This window comes from Plutella xylostella, chromosome 14 (genome assembly GCF_932276165.1).
Source record: "Plutella xylostella chromosome 14, ilPluXylo3.1, whole genome shotgun sequence".
Classification (NCBI taxonomy): domain Eukaryota; kingdom Metazoa; phylum Arthropoda; class Insecta; order Lepidoptera; family Plutellidae; genus Plutella; species Plutella xylostella.
Window position 1 is genome coordinate 4330295 of NC_063994.1, and position 21996 is coordinate 4352290.

The following is a 21996-nucleotide window of genomic DNA, read 5'->3' on the forward strand; positions in this document are numbered from 1 at the left end:
CGTCAACGTTATCACTATTTACTCAATTCGCATTTCATTTAACGTTACCTCGATACTTATCTAGAAAGTAGGTCGCATTTCCCACACTGACAATGGCCAATGACAATTAATTGAACAAACACCGTAAAGGAGTAATCGTAAAACTAATTATTCGCTGAATGAATAATGGGCCTAGGCAAATTTCGACCACAGCGCGGCGGCTCATCTCATTGAGATCACCCACTTAAGCAGGAGTCATTTTACATGGAGATGAATCGGCCATACGATGAGAAGACACGACTGTGCCCAAGTTGTTTTCGAGTGGCAGTCTGGCGGAAGAAGGAGACCAGGTAGACCCGTACAGAGCTGGAGAAGGTCCGTGGAGGCGGAAATGAAGAGAGCAGGTCTATCGTGCCCAAGTGAAGGAGGCGGCTCAAGATAGGGAAGCGTGGCGAAGAATGTCTGTAGCCCTAAACTCCACAGGGGAGTAACAGGACTATAAGTAAGTAAGTCAGACAGCATGGATTGTTTCACTATTTATTAAAGAAAACAAAATGCGAACAGTTTTTTTTGCTTTATTTTTGTACCTGACATACCATCTTGCTCGTGTATCGTTAATCTACGACCGAAATAGTACACCTAAATTGCCCCGAATGTTTCTTTGTGGGAAATAAAACTTGATGAATGTGGCGATAATTATAGACAAATGCACTCACACGGTTCACACATACTGTCTCTGTAGTCTGTACTGTATTCCTTTGAAATGGACGACCTTATAATAAACATTACTGAAAGTTTTTGTATTTAATAGTGTAAAAAAATACTGCTTAGTTTTGTGTAAGATGGTCGGTCGGTTGGGTCGCTGAACATAGAGGTAAAATAACCACTTTTCTACAAAAGTTCGCTATTCACACCACTGAAAGAAAGGGCAGTTTTAAAGAACAATATTGAAAAGATACTAGGTTCTGGGATATTCGTATTTTATTTGAAAAAATGCTGTCACCAACATCAACATACAAATAATTACGTATATCTGTTAGATAAACCCCCAACTGCATAGGCAGATAAATTTACAAATGATTATGTCACGATACGAGTAAGCTACAAGATAAGAGAGGATATCTGCGACCCGCATAGTTATCAACTAATCAGCATATTGCAACAAACTCTTCTGGCAGGTCACTTTAGCTTACGAAAAATAACGTTTCCAGGCGCTACCTCGCTAACCACGATTTTATCCCTTTGTATTAAATGTACCGATTGCATCACAACTCTCGTCCATAGTCCATTTGATCGTTTTTGTCAAGGTAGAGTAAACCACCTGGCATTGGCAGAATAATGTGCTATCTACGTCCGTAGCCCACAGTAAAGTCAGGAAGTGGCATTGGACCGAATCTTTTACTGCTAAATCAACAAGGAATTGTGTTTGAACTCGCTGTTTCGGCAAATAATAGAGTTTAGTCGCTGGCATTGGACTGGTGTTTCGAGATCATTTTCCAGATTACGTACGGTGGCCTGAGCCTAAAAGTATACAGGCAGAGTTTTTAAAATAGCGATCCCTGATGGTGAAGGGACCAGCTACATCTGTTATAAATCCAGGGACGTGTTGTGTGTGATGTGTGTAGCAGTGGTGTTTATGTGGATGTGCTTGAGCAGCATGTCAGCTTCAGATCGCTATTTTAAAAACTCCGCCTGTATACTTTTAGGCGCAGGCCACCGTACATGGTAAGGTTTTGTCAAACGCATACATGAATTAGATAAGTGTTGATGGCAATTTTCTTTAAAGAAAATGATTTGTTGCTGCTTCATGTGATGAGCACTTGTGTTTGTCTCGTTGTGGTATATCTATTTAATATGTATCTACATAAAATATCTAGATACATATTAAATAGATATACCACATATGTATTTGTGTACATATATCAACTGTCCGACACCCGTATCACAGGCTCTGCCTAGTTTGGGGTCGGATGGCCGTGTGTGAGATGTCCCCACATATTTATAATTTATCTCAAAATTTATATTAATTTAACGCACGAGATCGTAGTATGTTGAAGTAGGTCATAAATTTATACGATTATAATTACAATAATACGTACATTACATATTATATGTATTGCTATGTCTCACTGAACATTCAACTCAATCTGATAACGGCTTCATTTGAATAACAGAACAATAAAAATGTCAACCACGGCCGGTACATGCGAAGTTAGAAAACACTTGTTGTGTTTTTGAAATGATAGTACATTTTATATGTATTGTTTCAATTTAATTTTGTTCCTTAATTAATGACTATTTGATAACCTCAGTGATTCCATGTTGACATTGGTGCACAGACCGATTATCTTAAAACGTATGACGTCTATTGTTAGACAAAGACGTTGTTGCATTGAGTTCTGTAGGTAAAATTAATATTTTATACTACGTACTACAGGGTGGGCCAGTGAAAAGTTTAAATTTAAAAAATTCACCGAAAAAAAAGTATAAGAAATATTTCAAAAAATCTTTTTTTAGTATAACGTCAGCAGTCGGTTTTTTTAAAATAATAATATTGTTCATATGACCACCGTCGCGACTTCAGCATTCTTCCAAAAGAGAATGGAAATTTTGTTGCATACAGTTGCGTATTGCCGTAGGAAGTGTTACGAGTGTTTCTGTCCCCTAACCTAAGCTATAAGAATTTGAGGTTACAATTCGAGAACGTGGTTCCAGCAAGACAAAACCACTTGTTACACGTCAATTGAGTCCATGCCGGTAGTTCTAGAAATTTTCCCGGAAAAGCTGATTTCACGGAGAGGCGATATCTCCTGGCCACCCAGGAGCTCTGACCTGTCCCAGTAGTTTTTTTTTTCTATGGGGATACCTGAAGCACCGTGTGTACATTCATAAACCAAGGAGGCTGCGTGAATTAAAAGCAAAGATTAGGGAAGAGATGGTGGCAATACCAACAATATGCAAAAGAGTATTGACAAATTTCCATTCTCGTTTAGAAGAATGCCGAAGTCGCGACGGTGGTCATATGAACACTATTATTTTATTTTTTTAAATCTCGACTTCTGACGTTATATTAAAAAAAAGATTTTTTGAAATATTTCTTATAGTTTTTTTTCTGTGATTTTTTTAAATTTAAACTTTTCACTGGCCCACCCTGTATAATGTTACTATTACATCATATCATAATAATATGCACTAAGAACATAAATTGAAATCGCCAGAACTTGAAGTACCGAATATGTATACGTCCAGTATAGGGTATATAGGTAACAGCCATAGCCCAGATATTATAATTTATATTATCAAAATCTTTCAGATCTATTGATCTATGATGATAAAGGGCAAAAGGCCACGGCCATTGGCAGATAGAAACCAACAATCAATTTACTGAAAGCTGCCCTAATTAGGGTGCCATTAATAGTGACCTGAAAGCCATCCGATTGTTTTACTGGTAGCAATTTGCCCTAAATTGGATAATAGAAGATGGATACACCGTAATTGTGTATTGGGGTCAATGTGTGCGATGCAGTCAGTTCCATTAAGTTCCATACTTAAAAGTCCAGTAAAGATTTTACCTCCGAATTCATATTTTTTAATTTATTTTTTTATTCATAATCCTCAAATTAGTACTTATTACTAACTCAAATTAGTAATTATTACTTCCATGCTCGAAGTTAGACTCTTTGTGTGAGACAGAAAGTCATTCATTAGATACATAATATCGACTAAGATATTGTTATTTTACTGAAGTTAATGGAGATAAAGTCTAGAACTATAAAGGTCAAGCAAATTATCCACGTGAAGTAGAATAGGACAGAAAAAAATAGTTTAACAATAACAAGGATAATATAGAGAATATAACTTGAATGATACATAATGGTTCCTCACGTGAGAAATGGTATCTACTGTTACTGCAATAGTTATTCTGATTTGATTCTCGTTTAGTTAAAGTTTCGTCATCATCACACACAACTGTCTACTGTGTAGGAGATAGGTCTTTTCAAAAGACTTTCCTCGGCCTACCTTCCTCATCCAACCACAACCTGTCTAAGGACTTTGGTCCAGCAGGCCGTCCCACGCTACGTGTGTCTGTTCGTGGTCTTCCAACCCTAACGGTTACCGGTTTTTCAGCAGATTCGTTAGAAACCAGCAGGTTTTGTTTTTATTTCTAAAATTCTCATTTATTACGATTCTGTGTAAACAACTAAAGTACCATACCTTATTTTGAGAAACTCGAGACTCATGACTTACATGTTTTGTTTAAACCAGATATTTCTAAAAATACAACATGTGTTTTTAATAACGAGACAAAAGAGTTGATACAACTCATGCTCCCGCAAAGTTATAAAAGTACCACATGCAGAGATCACGGTTATTCGTTGCAGCCCGAATAACAGCAAATATATTACGTTTACGGCGTTTACTACATGTATTAGGGAACAAAATAATGTTTGTTTAAATTGCAAAAAAAGGCATATTATTTTTGTCCATAATTAGGTAGGTACGACTCGGTACGAGTATTCCCTCTGACTTCACTTAGCTTTAGAATATTAGATGGTGGCTCTGATGACAACAAGATATGAAAAATTATGTCCGCCATTACACTTCCTGGTGGTTTCGCGCCATAACGCAGAAAACAATATGGAGGCCGGAAGTACAGACATGTTGACGTCCTCGGTGCCTAACGTGACCTTAGGGCGCCAGCTTCACGCCTCCTAAGATTAAGGGCCAGCTCAGTAATCATATTTGCTCATTTAATTATTCGTTCACGAAGTATTTAATACGACTAGGAAGGAACGTGATGTTATCAATAGGTATTATATGGAAAAGATATTTGGTTTACTGCCCGTTTTGATCAAATGGTTGGGTCATTGGTTAGTAGTTTAGTTACTGACACCTTTAATTTTATCCTTTCTTGAAAATTATTTGATAAAGTATACCATACCGTTAGTACATAGTATATTTATGGCCGGTAATTTATAAATGGTTATGAAATGAAACTGCAATTAAGTTTAATTTCCATATATCATCGAGGTATAACATTAATTATTCTTGACCTGAACTTTACCGCGCTGTTTCCGTAATTTTATCATCTTATTCTACAGAGCGCATATGAATTTACAGCTTTACAAATTGCTATTTCAGGTTGACATTTCCTTGTGCTTGATTGAATAATTTAAAACTTGGTTATGATCTATGTTCTTCAAATAATTTATATAAAATGATCGGATGTATGATTTTGTGATGTCATATGCCTATTATATTCTATTCTGAATATTATTATTCTAATAGAATATAATGCCATATGCCATTCAATTAATACATTTTAACACCCAATGGATATCGTAAACGATTCCATCTTTGTTAAGTACTGCATGCATTTTTTCTTGTTAATTTAATTTGTCTTGTTCCGAGGCATGACAACAATTTATTTCCTTATTCTCGACCAACATCAGAACCCCATACACACGCACACGAGGTCAGAAGAGATTTCCGGTCCGCCATATTAGTTTATTTTATTTTTAAAAGTTTACAACTGACGCTTCTTGACCGGAAGGAGCGTCAGTAGAATCGAAATGACAAAAACACAGAACAATAAACGGAAATCGAATTCATAATTTGAGGTGTTGACGATTTTGTTGTGGTTTGAGTCGCATTTACATTCCCAATTACTACTTAAAATAGCAGTTAACCATACAGGCAGTATGGTTAACTATTATATATTATAACTATATTTTATAAGCTTCTTATTCTTTCTATTCTATTCTGTTCTCTGTGGGGGTGTGTATGGGGTTCTGATCTCTCTACCGCACCTGGCTCTCTCTAGTGGAACCGTTGTGCATATACATATATCCCCAAGGTCTAAACTGCCGGTCTATAATAAAATTAAAGATTTTCGCGTAAGTACGTAGTTATTTTAATCCATATTATTATTAATAATATCGGACGACCGAATGGCGTAGTGGTTAGTGACCCTGACTACTGAGCCGATGGTCCCGGGTTCGATTCCCGGTTGGGGCAGATATTTGTTTAAACACAGATATTTGTTCTCGGGTCTTGGATGTGCCCGTAAAATGGCAATAGGCCCGCCCCCTATTACATTGGGACTAACATAACACTCTGGCGTAAAGTGGGTGCAGCAATGCACCTCTGCCTACCCCGCAAGGGAGTACATTAGTACAAGGCGTGAGTGCGTGTGTGTGTTAAAATTATTATTAATATTTTTTAACGAAAAACATTAATAATCGGATTTGTCTCTGTACCTTACCTACTACGTAGACTTCCATGATAATATTATATTTCTGGGTTAGTTTATAATTTTAAAGAAGTGATGTGATAGGATGTTTGCAAAGTCGTTATTTTTAACATGATGAAATATTTTCTGAGCGCTTTCTTATGTAATCAAATCAGACGTACTTATTATTAGTCCAGATGACATCGTGAATTGCATTGACACAGAAAACAGACTTAATTTTAAAATTCGCAGAAAACCGTATGAACACATGAAACATTATACATATGCGATGTGGTAAACCAGTTTAAGAAAGCTGCTGCTATATTAGAGAGGAGTCAACGACTTTGGATGTCCTACGAATGAATTGGGTTGTTTACATTGGATTCTTGAGTTGAGAATCGCTTTGATTTACACAAATGTGTATTGTTGTTATTGTAATATATTGCCAACTGCCAAGCGAGAGTAAATGATCTGCTATAGGTCGGTGTGAAGGTATTATTACGGGTTTTCTGAGTAGCGCTAGTGATAATGGCCGAGTTTCTCACTTGAGTAAATCCACCTAAGTATAATGAAAGTACATCTTAACGACAATTTCAGGTAATCGCGACGTTACATCACATACACAAGTTCTGCTTAACTTAGCATCCACAGGTGTGAAACTTACAGTATAAAGTACAACATATTTTATATTATGGTAAGATAATTCAATATGTGTAAGAAGAACTAAAGTTTTAGTCTTGGTTAGGTTCAGTTATAAACAGGCGGAAATTTGGAATAAACTTGATATTTGCAAAAGTCATATAACCGGAAAAAGCTAAAAATACATGTGAATATTTTATTTCGCACAAATGTGTATCTAGCGCTGCTCTCTGCCAATATTTGATATGCACCAGCTTGAGCTTTGAACGGAGTTGCCTGTAGATTTGAATTGGATATAGATAACATAGCGTGGGACGCCCTGAAACCAGCTAGACATTTGGATACGTAAGGCCGGTCAAAGTGTTGTGGCACTCCTTGAGGGTAATATAATTCAGCAGATTATTAGTGGCCGATGATGTCAAAGATATACTTTTTTATGATACCAGTGGTTTTTATTTTTATTATATTAGGATGAAGACTATTATGAAAGATAAAGGGTTAACTTTCCCTCAAAATTCTGAATAGGAAATATTCCTATGCTATGCAGTTGAAATTTTGAAAGATACTAGTAACCGCAAGTTAACAACTTCGAATAAACAAAATGAACACTTTTCTCTTCACTTTTTGTATGATGACGCTTGATAATGTAATAACTAAACTGCTAAGTCCTTGAGAACATTCAGTTCAGTAAGCTCTAAAAGAAAATATATCCCTAACGCAAACAAAAAAACATTCCTTGGCAACACAATTCGGCAATCTGTCTGACTTTTATGCGATGGTTAAATAAAGTAATGTGGGTCAAATTTGTTTATATTTGGATTACAGAAGGAGTCGTTCACCCGCAGTTACCGTACGATTGACCCGAGTGCCGATAAGGGGTACTTGAGCAAGCGGTTAACGGCGCTGGTAAAAATACTATGCGGAAATGGAATACTTTCATTGAGTACCTACAAGCAATAAGCAATCGAAATTTCGGGCATGCACGTAGGATATTATGTTCCAAACGTAAAGGAAAAATAGGTACTTTCTTTGCTGTGTTCATTGACGATTGACGTGAAATTATTCGAGATAATCAGGAGCCAAGACTAATCAAATTATTAAATTATGTAAACGTATTTTGTTGAAGAGGCTCTATCTTAGGCATTACAAAATCCTAAATACATAATATTTAAGCTTAAAAGAAAGTAGTGACCCAGCTCAAACATATCACTGTTTTACGTTTCACACATCTTGCCTGATGGCAATGTAAGCGGAAGTGTAAACACTTAACTCACGAACACAAAGAGGGCTTGTACAGAGAACTCCAGACACACTGAGGATTCTCTGGAGAATGCTACCGTTTCCAGAAAACCCATAAGTTCAGACTCGTAACTTCAACTAAAATGAGTGCTTCTCTGATAACGTTTAGCTGAACTAAATCATTGATTACTCCAACCTAAGGATACAATAACAACAACTAAGCCATGGAATAGGTCGAGGACATGAGCTATCATTAAGAACTTAGTCACCACTTAGCTCATGGAACTGGTAAGTGCAACGCGTGCGCATAATCAAATCAGGCAGAATCCTTGGCAGTGCAGGCCAGTGCGTGGAGGCACATAATCTTGTTACCTCACTGACCAACGTGAATCCGCCAGGGAATGTATTGCGGAACGTGATTTCGAAGTAATTAGATCGGGGTGATTACGATTGGGTATAGAAGCCGATACAGTAATAGTTTTGGGCTTTAGGCGATATTAAAGTCTAGGGACTCTAGAGGGTAGGCAGGTTCACGTGATTTTTTTGTCACGTGTTGTGGGGTTATCGGTTAGTCATTTGATTGTTCTACATTATGTATAGAAAGGGTCAGAATAAGCCATCTAGGCATACCCTTATGGTTTTCGTTTTGTCCCTGTACGTATATTGGTCTGGTTGCCTTTGTGGCACTTCTGTTACATCCAGTCATTCGTAGTAGGCGATCGGCGATTAAAGGTCATGACTGAAAGAAGAAACCAGTCTACTAGGAGCAATGTAAGTGCGATGTCAATATCGTTTCGACAACGATAACATGGCATCAATACGGCACTGAGACTGTTCATTGGCAAAATTGTTAGAAACGTTGAAATTGAGGAAACGATACAAAATTAATTTAGGAGTCACTCAATTAGTAAGTGCTTTGCTTGTTCTCGGAATGAATCCAGAAGCACAAAGGAATCATTTTATATGGAATAAATTAAAGTTGTCCCCTCATTTTTATATTTTTTGGACTCAGATGCTTACTATATTAAAATAAAATGTCTTAAGAACATGACTGTATACTTAGACGTGTATTTTACTAATCTACTTTAGAGTAATTATCAGGAAGGTTTTTTTAATATACATACCTACATACATAGTACCTTTTTTATTTGGCTCGAGATATAATATGAATCTGTGGTAATTTATCATTAATTTCCTCAGCCACCACCAGGACAAAGACATCAATACTCATGCATGTTGCATGCGTTGCGTGCGCGCAGTGCATTTAAATGGCGCAATCTGAATGACAGCTGATTCAAAATGGCGACGTGCAAAAACCACCGTAGACATCTTTAAATCTACGTGACCAGAAACACGCCGGCGATTTGGTATTTTTTTAAACGTTGGAATATTTAAACACTGATTTTGGGATGCGTGGATTTAATTGAGAGTGACCATTGACCCCTTTAGTAAATACTTACGGAACATTATTTATTACGGCATTACATACAAATTATGAATGGCTTGATTTCGCAATATACCTATATTTTTTATGTTTTGTTTGTCATTTTCAGGCGAAGGTTCTTATTGAAATAAAAGAACTCTGATATCTCACTGGAACATCAATATTTTAGGCGAAGCGAAGCTCGAGTCGAAAAGTAGTTGTTAATTTGTATTTTCTTTTTAACAAAAGTTAGACGTGGTTTTTTAATTTCATATAAATTTATGTGTGAGGTATTAATAAGAACATTGTTTTTAAATCCAAGTAGGTACCTTCAGGCTGGAGGAATATTTTGATAGGCAGGTACGCAACTCAAGGATAAAATCTATTGTTAAGTTAATTTATTCCTACGCAGTCTGTATTTCAATATTATTTATTGTAACACATTAAAATGTGCAAATTGTAAATGTTATACGTTATGACGTCTCACGCAATGGTTATAGGCACTATTATAGAATATTATGAAGCAATAAATACCTACACAACTTGAATTTTTATACATGGACTTAATCGAAAATTAGTTCTAATAGATTTCTTGTCATTGATTGCTAATCGCGAGTTAGCAATTGGCCGTTTTTTCGCTACTCGATTCTTCACGTGTGTTACACGTTATTCGTGAATTGAATAGTAAATAGTAATCGGCTGTTATATGCGGAAACGAACCGAGTCGATGATATAATCGATATTCGTGAAGCAATTATGAATTGATTACGACTTCTGTTATTAAATTAGAACAGTCCAAGTTATTGGTGTAATGGTATTAATTTTAGTATACAGATAACGAGGATATGTTAAACGTGAAGAGTTGTTTTGTTTTCGGCATTTGTTAAATGAATGTTTTAGGAAAGTTTCAAGGGTGCAAGCCGTTCGAGATCTCAGTATTAGTAGCTACGAGTATAAGTACCTACAGTTACTTACATATGTACCTGTATACTCAGTGTTCTACATAATAAATATACATGTAGAGGTAGGGAGGAATACGTAGGTCGTAGGTATTACGAGTATTACGACCTACAGTTCGATCCAAACAACTTGATAAGTAGTTCTGAAGTAAGCTGCGATGCCTGCGATTGCTCTTTTCTTTGTCAAACTAACCAACTGTCAATCTTTGAAAGATTGAATAAGAATATTTTATTGTTAGTTTGACAAGGTGCAAAAGTGCATTATTCGTATTCGTACATGGTTTTTTTTACTGAGATTTAATTAGATTGAATACATTAGTCTTCCTTACCTAATGTGTAAATGTGTATAGTTGTATACCCTCTACCTCAACCACTACTGATTAAGTAGTTAGTACCTACCTATACTGACCTAGGTACGTTGTAGTAGATAGGTATACATAGCATAGCAATACATAGGTAGTTAGATACTTACTTACCTAGGCAATGAAATGACAATGCACCAAGAGCAAGCTAGACCGGTTTCGGTAGGTACCGACATAAGACTAGAAAACCAATAGTACCTACCTATTACCTATAATAGCTGGTTGTTATTACGAAATAACATAAACAAAAGCACCCAGTCGCAAGTATATAGGGTAGGTACGTACATACATAATGCCTATTATTTAATACCGAATTGGTGTATTGTACCCAACTGTGTATTGCATGCACCTACTTATATCACATCGAACATACCTTCTACTAATATTTTTTTAGAATCGTCTCTATTTTGATTGCGATTTTACTTATAGGTAGGTAGGTACTAGTAGGTAGGTGGTAATGTGCATGTAAAAATTTGAAGGTAAGTGTATCTAGATAAATTATCAAGAAATCGTAAAGTAGTATTTTAAAAAAATGAACAGAAAATATATAATACAAATACTTACAGTATATAGCATACTATGCACCAGATAATATTGAAAATCTGCTATTGAATCTTCAAAATGTACACAAAAACAAACACTTTGTTTATATTTTGGCTTTGTCCACAACTTAAAAAGGCAAATACTACGGAATATGACTTGCTAATACACGAAGTAATACAAACTTTTAGAGTTTCGAGAAATCAAGTCTGAGAAATTTCCTATAATCTATAATGTTGTTGAATAATTTGCGAACGCACAGTATGCACGATGGCAGCGTGACACACGTCTCGCTCGCACCAATCCTCAAACAATACTAAATGAATGAATGAAAAGAATATCAAATTGAATGAAAGAATTTATTATATGAATGATCATAGACTAATGTGGTTTTTTAATGTAGCATCTACACTATTGATTCGTATATTTGAAATTTCAGATTTCTTCCATAAAAAAGAGAAATTCTAAAGTCTACAAAATCAAGCTCATAAATAATACATATACTTCTTTGTATCAAATTTACCAAACCGAAAGTATAATCCACAAGTGCTTATTACCCGACTATGGCGGCGAAGCAAAAATGAGGAGGGTAATGTTTTTTTTTAATTTTGATATTGCACGAATGTGAACGGAGCTTATAATTTATTTTCTCTATGGTTGACAGATTGATGTTGCTAGTAAATAAAAAAATTACACATTATAAGGAAACTACTTTCAGGCCGCGTCCACGTCGCGTCGTCGCCAGCGCGATACGATGATGTGCTCCAGGCCTTAAATGTATTGCTTTAACAGTATATATGCGGGTAGAAAGAGACAGACATAGATTTAATGCCAACATTTTTGCTTAGTTCCTTTCTTATATTTCCGTTGTTCGAGAAATAAACATTTTGAACTTGTAAATTAGACTAAATAGAAGTACTATTAAAAAAAGTGAGTTCTATCAATCATAATAAACACAGCAAATGGACAATGTCCGAAAAAATTCGACAACGCTCATAATTTTTCTCATGATAGGAATAACAACAATAATAGTGTTAGTCCGTATCATCCTAAAAAAATCTCAGATTTTTTCTATGCGTTAGTAATTTTATAAAAATAAAAACATTTCAAGTTTCACAATACGGGGACTCTACGGACTTTAGGACTTTTTTCCATCGTCTCAATGAGCAATAAAAAAAAATATGACAGGTGTCACATTAGCGTAAGCTTTGTACATACTCTTTGGTCACACGTCTATCCATAGACGCATAGACCTACTACGTCTATTGGTGCCAAGGACTTTATACAAAGTCCTTGATTGGTGCTCACATCAATATGACAGGTTACCTGTCATATTTTTTTTATTGCTTATAGAGACGATGGAAAAAGTCCTGACGTCCGTAGAATCCCCGTTTTGTGAAACTTTAAATGTTTTTATTTTTATAAAATTACTAACGCATAGAAAAAAATCAGAGATTTTTACGATGATACGGAGGGTTATTCTTATCATCAGAAAAAAAATGAGCGTTGTCGATTTTTTTCGGACATTGCCCATTCGGCCAATTACGTGTGTGGTGATTTTAATAATTATATTTACAAGGTTAATACCTGAAACAAACAGACAGACACAATTTATACAAGGATATCACAAATAGAGGGTTAGTATGTATAATGAACACAAACAAATTTATAGTTTAATATTGTTAGTTTTGAGAAATTTCCAGAGTTTCATACTTCAAACTCTTTGCTCTCTGTGTGCAATATTTGACAGTTCTGTACACTATGTTGTCACGACATCTATCGGCTTGTACAAAAACTCAACTGACAGCTGAAAATGAAATGAAAATGAAAATGAAAATGAAAATGAAAATGAAAATGAAAATGAAAATGAAAATGAAAATGAAAATGAAAATGAAAATGAAAATGAAAATGAAAATGAAAATGAAAATGAAAATGAAAATGAAAATGAAAATGAAAATGAAAATGAAAATGAAAATGAAAATGAAAATGAAAATGAAAATGAAAATGAAAATGAAAATGAAAATGAAAATGAAAATGAAAATGAAAATGAAAATGAAAATGAAAATGAAAATGAAAATGAAAATGAAAATGAAAATGAAAATGAAAATGAAAATGAAAATGAAAATGAAAATGAAAATGAAAATGAAAATGAAAATGAAAATGAAAATGAAAATGAAAATGAAAATGAAAATGAAAATGAAAATGAAAATGAAAATGAAAATGAAAATGAAAATGAAAATGAAAATGAAAATGAAAATGAAAATGAAAATGAAAATGAAAATGAAAATGAAAATGAAAATGAAAATGAAAATGAAAATGAAAATGAAAATGAAAATGAAAATGAAAATGAAAATGAAAATGAAAATGAAAATGAAAATGAAAATGAAAATGAAAATGAAAATGAAAATGAAAATGAAAATGAAAATGAAAATGAAAATGAAAATGAAAATGAAAATGAAAATGAAAATGAAAATGAAAATGAAAATGAAAATGAAAATGAAAATGAAAATGAAAATGAAAATGAAAATGAAAATGAAAATGAAAATGAAAATGAAAATGAAAATGAAAATGAAAATGAAAATGAAAATGAAAATGAAAATGAAAATGAAAATGAAAATGAAAATGAAAATGAAAATGAAAATGAAAATGAAAATGAAAATGAAAATGAAAATGAAAATGAAATGAAAATGAAAATGAAAACATTTATTTGTCTATTTGGTTTAGAAATGGGTAGCTGGCTCCCAAACTAGGATACCCTGTGCTATGGGTAGCCAGCTAGCCAGGCATCCTTCGTATACTCAGATGACGACAACAAGTAGTTAGGAACTATTTAAAATTTATAATTTACGTACATAATAAGTAAATATTTTAGAAAAAAAAATATTCTGTAGGTAGTTAGCAAGTAATCGAATACTTATATATAGTTAGTAGTATAGTTATAATAGGACTAGTTAACTGATTGCTATAAAAGTTTATAGCAATCAGTTAACCAGTAGGTTTTACAAATTATATTTATAGTGAGTTACTTATGATTAAGTTTAAACAACAAAAAAATTAGGGTAGGTAAGGTAGGTAGTGAAATACTTGAATATTACGATCGATATGATAAGTGTTCAAGCAGCTAATGAATAAGGAACATTTTATGTGTTCCGTATCCTCATTACAATAAAGACCATTATTGAAGCAAACATCGCATGACTGTGGGTTAGGGTCGTGAAGTATATTTGTTACAAGTGATCATGTCCAAGCTGTGAGAGTGTGCGTGATGGGTAAATGTATACAGTATATGTGGTGATTGCAGATTAATTTATGCTGTGATAGTTAGGTAAATTATGTTGTGATATGAAAGCAGTGTATTTCAGTAAGTGTTATGTATTTGGAGTTTAGATAGGTATTGCTAGCTGTTAGATAGCTGTCAAGGAAAACGGCTCATTAAAGGAAAAAAAAAACTATTTCTGGCAACTACATATATTTTTTTGTCGACCTCCCCTCCTTCATTTCATTCATTCATTTATCGTTATCGTTCAATCGTTCATCCATTTTCAATATTTTCATCCAAAAAACGACGACGAAAAAGCAAAAACGCTAGAATTGGTCGGTTTAAATTTATCGCTGCCGTATGAAATGTGAAATTAATATAATTTGCGCTAATTGTGTTTTATTTGTACCGCTATAATTATTGTTTTACGCCGCTGCAGCTGTTTTTAACGGTAAGTTAGTGACATTTGACTTGGATTTGTTTGTAGTTTGAGAAAGTGACCGTTGTTGGGGCGTTGAGGCGATCTCACCGTGATCCAGTTTCTGTTCTCTGTTCGTTATGGAGTCGGCTATAAATGAACCGGCAAGTGAGTAACTATTTGTTCCGCATTTTAGTCTGTCGCGTGTCTGGAGTACGGCGCTGAATTAGCCGTTACTGCGACGAAGGAAGTCTCTTTTGTTATCGCGTGTTGTAGTTTTTATTTAAATTTCGGTCTATAACACCAAATTCAGGTCAGTAACAATGGGTAGGCGGCATTTCTTTAAGTGGAAATGGTTTTAATTTAATGAGAGTGTGTCATATTGTTGGTACCCACCTAGATGTAGTAATTTGTATGACTCAAGCAGAAGATGCAGTTTATAAAGATTATCTCAATATTTTCTTACTTTATATCTATCCCCAGGGGTTTTTATCAGTCTGCAGTAATATACAATGCATTGCTCATTATCTCTAGAAAGCTAATTTTAATATTTATTTATCATCCAACCTTGACCTTATAAAGAAAACTGCATATTCAAACAAAGGCCATATTCAGTTGCTTGCAATACCAAATTTGGCATCATGATCATCAACTATTTAACTTTCCTATACAGAGTCACTGAAGGCTGCATGCAGTTGAAAGAAGACATATAAATAATTAAAATTTAATGCTGACTGGATAATCATGGAGGATGAAAATGAGTATAAGAAGCTACCGACAGAGGACAAATGTGTCCACAAGCTGTGGAAGGCGAGAGTCGCAGGGTATGAAGAGGCCATTAAACTGTTCAACCAGATTGATGATGAGAAAGCACCCGAATGGAACAAGTATTTGGGTCTCATCAAGAAGTTTGTGACGGACAGCAATGCGGTGGCCCAGGAGAAAGGTATAATGTTTACATATGTACATTTCACACTTGTTATTATCAGCTAAGATATACTCTTCCATGGAGAAGCATGTGGGCTTACCCTTCCTAATTTATTCACTAAGTTAAAGCAGCTATTATAGTCTCCATAATAAACCTGCCATATCTGCATGGGTATGTCTCACCTCTACCATAAATAGATAAATTATCCATTAATTCATTCTGTAATGCACTAAACATGTAATGAATGTTACATGTTTAATATTTATTTCATTTTATATGTGTTGCTGGGTATGACTTGGAAATGTGTGAGAGTATGTTTTAATATTAACCTTGCCATTGGCTTACAATATATTTTACTGCATTTGAAAGGTATCTTATAAAAATAGTGCATAGACTATATGCACATTATCACAGTCATCATGTTTACTATGACTTTGTATCTATTATACTTGTATATAGGTACTGTACCTTTACCTTGTCAATGTGAATCTGCTCATTTCCATCTGTTTCACAATGTAATAGCAATGATGGACTGACTATTGAAGAGTGTTAAGTCACCCTGTATTTATTCTCTAATTGAAGATTGCTCTGTAGATCATAGTTATAAGTTCAGTGTTATAATTTGTTCTAATGGACAACATTTCATTTTCTTTACCCTATATTTTTATTAGCTATTCGGAAAGGTTATAAAAAATTAGAGGACCCGTATTTTTTTATTTTGTATATAGGTACATTAATTTTTGCATGTTATTTTTAACTTTAATGTTAATTATTTTAAAACCGGAAGTGACATCACATATTAGGCTCAATTTTTATTTTTGTCTATTGCCTTAGTCTCGAAAAAAAACATAAATGACACTGACAAGTAACATTTAAACTTTGTTTACATGCCAACCAACAAATGGGTCATTTTCAAATGACATTGATATTTCTGATGATACAAAGTAGGTACTTATCATATAAAAAAATAAGCAGAAGCATTTTTTCAGCTGTGTAGGCGGTGGCATGCTCAGGGACATATTAAATAGAGGTCATCTCTTCATAAGTACTAACCATTTTATATGATAAATTAAAAAAATAGTCAGAAAGTGTCAGAACAGAATTTATGAAAATGACCCAAATAAACAACAACGACTCGATAAAACGTCAACGTTAATCAAAAATGAAAGTGACAGTTACTTTGTTTTTAAATCATAAGGCTTTGATCATCAAAATGCATCACACCTGATGCATGACGTCACCAGCACTTTTTTACTATTTTATGATTTTCTCGAAAATGATACATCCAAAAAATACAAAAACATTTTTTTGTGGCCTTGAGAGCTAAATCTCGTAATGGTTTTCGATTTATAGCAGCTTTAGTTTTTTGAAATGTTGTCCATTGATCTGATTCTTGCCTTTAGACTTGAACTTATCACACTGTGCTGTTAAACTTTGAACACCTATCTTTCTCTATTACACAACAATATTAAATAACATACACCATTTACTATAATTTTTTTAACTGAAATAGTACAATAGGCACTGTAATACAACAGCTCAATCACAGGAAACCTTTCAGTGGATGAACAACTAACAATGCTTTTAAATAATTGTAGGTTTGGAAGCAGCCTTGGTGTTTGTGGAGAACTGTGGCCACGCGGGCAAGACCACCGGAGAGGTGATGTCGGGGATTGTGGCCAAGTGCATCGCTGCTCCCAAAACCAAGACCAAAGACCTTGCCCTACAGGTAACATGATTGAGAAAATATGGAATCCACCCTAATATACAATATTAACAATGCTCTTCTTTTCTTTATTTGCGCTTGGCCAGTCAGCTCATAATCAGATCCATAAAGCACATCAACAAATTCTCTTCCAGGTGACACTGATGTATGTAGAAATCGAGAAACACGAAGTAGTCCAAGAGGAACTAATGAAGGGCATGGATCAAAAGAATCCAAAGGTGGTAGCGGCCTGCATCTCCGCTCTGAACACAGCTCTCAAGCAGTTTGGCAACAAAGTCATCACCATCAAGCCCATGGTGAAGAAAATACCCGTGCTGCTGGCCGACAGAGACAAGGGGGTCAGGGATGAGATGAAGGCTTTGGTCGCTGAAATGCACAGGTTAGTTTGGATAGTGGATGTTAATTGTACACTGTTAGAGTCATGGTTATCGCAAAAAGCAAAACAATACTTTATTGGTCCAGTTGTTTCAATGTACCTTTTTCTTCATTTTCGGGTAAACGCACCTCTTTGAGTGACATACCTATGTATTAGTGGTGTTTCTTATAACACCCTACGCAGTAGGCAGTCAGCAACTGACGCTAATATGTACTTCGAATCCTTTCCTCACGGCGACAAACCATAGTCTTGCTTTTGTCTTCTTATTGTACGAATTACATGACACAATAAGAAGACATTTATGTTGTTATCAATCAGTTCAACATCATCCTTTTACCCCCTCAGATGGATAGGCGCAGCCATAGAGCCGCACATCGCGTCGCTCACGGCCGTGGTGCAGCAGGAGCTGCGGGAAGCCTTCGCCCACGGCGCGCCCGCGCAGCCCGCGCGCTACCTGCGCTCGCAGCAGGCCGCGCCCGCCGCGCACGCGCCGCAGCAAGCCGGTAAGTGACATAGAGCCTCAACAACTGACATAGAGCCCCACGGCGCGCCCGCGCAGCCCGCGCGCTACCTGCGCTCGCAGCAGGCCGCGCCCGCCGCGCACGCGCCGCAGCAAGCCGGTAAGTGACATAGAGCCTCAACAAGTGACATAGAGCCCCACGGCGCGCCCGCGCAGCCCGCGCGCTATCTGCGCTCGCAGCAGGCCGCGCCCGCCGCGCACGCGCCGCAGCAAGCCGGTGAGTGACATAGAGCCTCAGTAAGTGACATAGAGCCTCAGCAAGTGACATAGAGCCTCAGTAAGTGACATAGAGCCCCACGGCGCGCCCGCAGTCAGTTTTCAACTTGATTTAGCTTATGCTAACACATTAATTTAACCCCACAGGCGAGGTAGAAGACGACGACGTGGACTCCACAGCGGCAGACACCAACGACATGGATCCCTTCGACTTACTAGACCCGGTCGAGATCCTGTCCAAGCTTCCCAAGGACTTCTACGATAAACTGGAGCAGAAGAAGTGGCAGGAACGGAAGGAAGCGCTGGATGCGTTGGATAACCTGTTGAAGAGCGCGCCGAGATTAGAGCCCGGGGATTATGCTGATCTAGTCAGGGCTCTGAAGAAGGTAATGTAACTGTTTCGTGAATATTCTAATATGCATTCGAATCAGGTCATTCGTTGCACATGTATGTTATACATTCATCTAAGTTAGGTATAACAACAGGGTTGTAAAATAATGCAGCTTGAAATGATGAGCATGAAATGAGCCTCGAGAATCCTATACATGGATATACATCCGTACGTAACCATACATATCCGGCGACGGCTAGTCTAGCTCGATTGTCACCGCCACGCTAAGGAGATGATCGTATGTATCCTACATAAATATGTGTCCCCTTTAAAACCTTCACATAATTTATCCACCATGAAACCATTACATCCACCATTAAACCTCCTGCAATCAACAATCCAACCCACAATTAACTCCACAGGTCCTCTCCAAAGACAGCAACGTGATCCTAGTGGCTCTCTCCACGCGTCTCCTCGGTCAGATCGCTTCGGGCCTCCGCAACAAGTTCCAGCCATACGCCACCGCGTGCGTGCAAGCCATTCTGGAGAAATTCAAGGAGAAGAAACCCAATGTGGTGTCTGCTTTGAGGGACGCTATCAATGCTATTTATCCTAGTGTGAGTTGTAGTGTATTATGTAAGCTGTATGCTGTTATGCTTAACCTATAGTTAGTGTTCGGGCTGTTGTTACGGTCAAGCCCTAAAGGTGTCAGATTTGAGTGCAAAAGGTTGTCAAATAAGAACAAACTGATATGTTCAATGGTCTATAATGCACTAAAACTTAAATGTATAAAATACTTACAATGATGTCAAGAATTACCCAAATTGAGGGCGCGCATGCAAGCGCTGTCAGCACATAATCTCTAACAATGTGTGAGTGGCTCACACATACTGCCACCCCAAGAAAAAGAAACAAAATGATTTATGTAAGATAAAGGCAACATTACTCTTAAATATTTCATTGTAACATTGTAATTTTAGTAATGGTGCAAATACAATGGTGGGTGCAGGTTAGTAGAAGGAACTACGCGTAAGAATGTCAAATGGATATGAAATTAAATGAAAACTAAAATTAATCAAATGTCACAGCGCTTGCAGCGAGGCTTGTTACAGACTTTGAAAGTTCTGAGCACTTCACCGGTGAGGCTACTTTACGATTGGGCACTACCTCATTTACCGAACCGCACTGCACTCGTGAGGCTACCTTACGATTTGACACTACCTCATCGATTACACTACACTGACTCACTCCGTGGCGTGGTCGGCATGTCATCTCGATGGCTGCTTCCTCCCGGGGCCCTCGCGTCCTGGGTCTGCGCTGGCATCTCTGCTTTACCTTGTATACGGCGAGTAGCAATATCACAGTAATCATCAACGACGAGATACTATAATTGATGATGTGATGCGGAATGTTGTCATCGGGAAACTCGATTGAAGATTGAGACTTCAGAGTTTCCAGTTTCTGTTTGATGTCCTCGTACAGTTGAGCGTGATCTTCTATAGTTAAAATATCTTTCGGAATTGAGGAGTTTATAATGTCATTAATCGGTGATGTAATGAATGGCCTTGCTGATTCCGCGGTTTGTTGTATGAACATCTGATCGACGAAGTCATAGTGGGCATGTATCGTAAACGTATCCCCTTTCACAACACAGCCTCGACCTAGTGCAATGACTCCGCTGCCGCGTAAGCGTTTTGTCGTCACTCCAGCTGGGCACATAATGCGGATCACGCATTCTTCGCAACACGAGTACAACCAAGAATCCCGAGCGTGCAATTTGATCCACTTATTAATGCAACTAAGTGTTTCGGTTTTACAAAATTTCAAGTTTTTGTCATTTATTGATACCCGAGTGTCACATATTGTATCATGGGATTTAATATTGTAAATAGGGCTATTTAGTGGGCATAGTAACTTTACATCCGATTGTTTAATGCAGGATTGTAAATCATATTCGGTCATTGGCATTAAAGTATCTTTTCTCACATTGACAGCTACGTACTTGGTTTGAGCGATTGTATATATAGTGCGGTCACCTTGTTTTTGTGGGATTGATATGGCACAGTCGAGCTCAAAATGATCATGGTTCAGAAGAGGTAAGCGAATCTCCATGATAAGGTACTTTTTAGTTACTCTGGCTTGGATATGCAATAAGCTATATAAATCTTTGATGTCTTTGGCTGGAATCATCAGGTCTTCTTGCAGCTGACCCGAGATAATGTTCAGCTGTTCTTGAATTTGTTCAGGTGAGAGTAAATGAACATCCAGACGGCCATAGTATATATTGGTGACGGTGTCAATGAGGGTATCTTGGGTCCGTCGGAGGTTGGACATAATGACATCAATTGATATAGCCGAAGAGATAATGTAAAATGCTTCTAGTACGTTTTCGTTGATCCTTTTCGACTGATGTACTTCTTCCGAAATGTTTTTTAATTGTTGATTAATGATGGCGAACTGTTTATTCATGACCTTTTCATTTCGCTTGAGAATGTTATTTTCAGCTTCAAGAATGGAGGTTTGATTTTTAAAAAGATTTAGTAGGTGGTTCTCTTTTTGACTAATGGCGGCAATGGTATCGATTCTGAAGGGCACATTCTAATTTTAACGCTGTCAAAAAACGCTTACATTCTCTCTAAATTTATTTGGCATTCTGAAGGCACCGTTTATCTCCAAAATTAGAGACGTCACTTTAAATTTTGAATCTGACAGCGTTAAAACTATTCAACTTAGGTTAGATGGTCGAATTGGTATTCTGAAGGTGCCATTTTTAGCGCTGTCAACTTAAAATTAGCAACTTTTTTCCTAAATTTAAAAGGGGTCTAAACAGGTGCCTGTTAAAATTATAC

General features: G+C 36.4%; 2 protein-coding genes across 3 annotated transcripts in view; one reads left to right on the forward strand and one right to left on the reverse strand.

Annotated features, from left to right (window-relative positions):
- The window catches only part of LOC105380077 (protein goliath), a 45386-nt gene extending 33712 nt beyond the window's left edge, over positions 1-11674 (reverse strand). For both annotated transcript variants that reach the window (XM_038120229.2, XM_048625290.1), the window contains exon 1: positions 11398-11674. The gene's annotated coding sequence lies outside the window, so the exon portion shown is untranslated. The remainder of the gene's footprint in view (positions 1-11397) is intronic.
- Positions 11675-14898: 3224 nt separating this feature from the next.
- The window catches only part of LOC105380078 (protein mini spindles), a 51444-nt gene continuing 44346 nt past the window's right edge, over positions 14899-21996 (forward strand). Inside the window, exons 1-7 of the mRNA XM_048625300.1 lie at positions 14899-15083; positions 15724-15996; positions 17577-17707; positions 17839-18083; positions 18426-18583; positions 18964-19202; positions 19570-19764. Coding sequence (XP_048481257.1) covers positions 15795-15996; positions 17577-17707; positions 17839-18083; positions 18426-18583; positions 18964-19202; positions 19570-19764 — 1170 coding nt within the window. The 5' untranslated portion in view covers positions 14899-15083; positions 15724-15794. The remainder of the gene's footprint in view (positions 15084-15723; positions 15997-17576; positions 17708-17838; positions 18084-18425; positions 18584-18963; positions 19203-19569; positions 19765-21996) is intronic.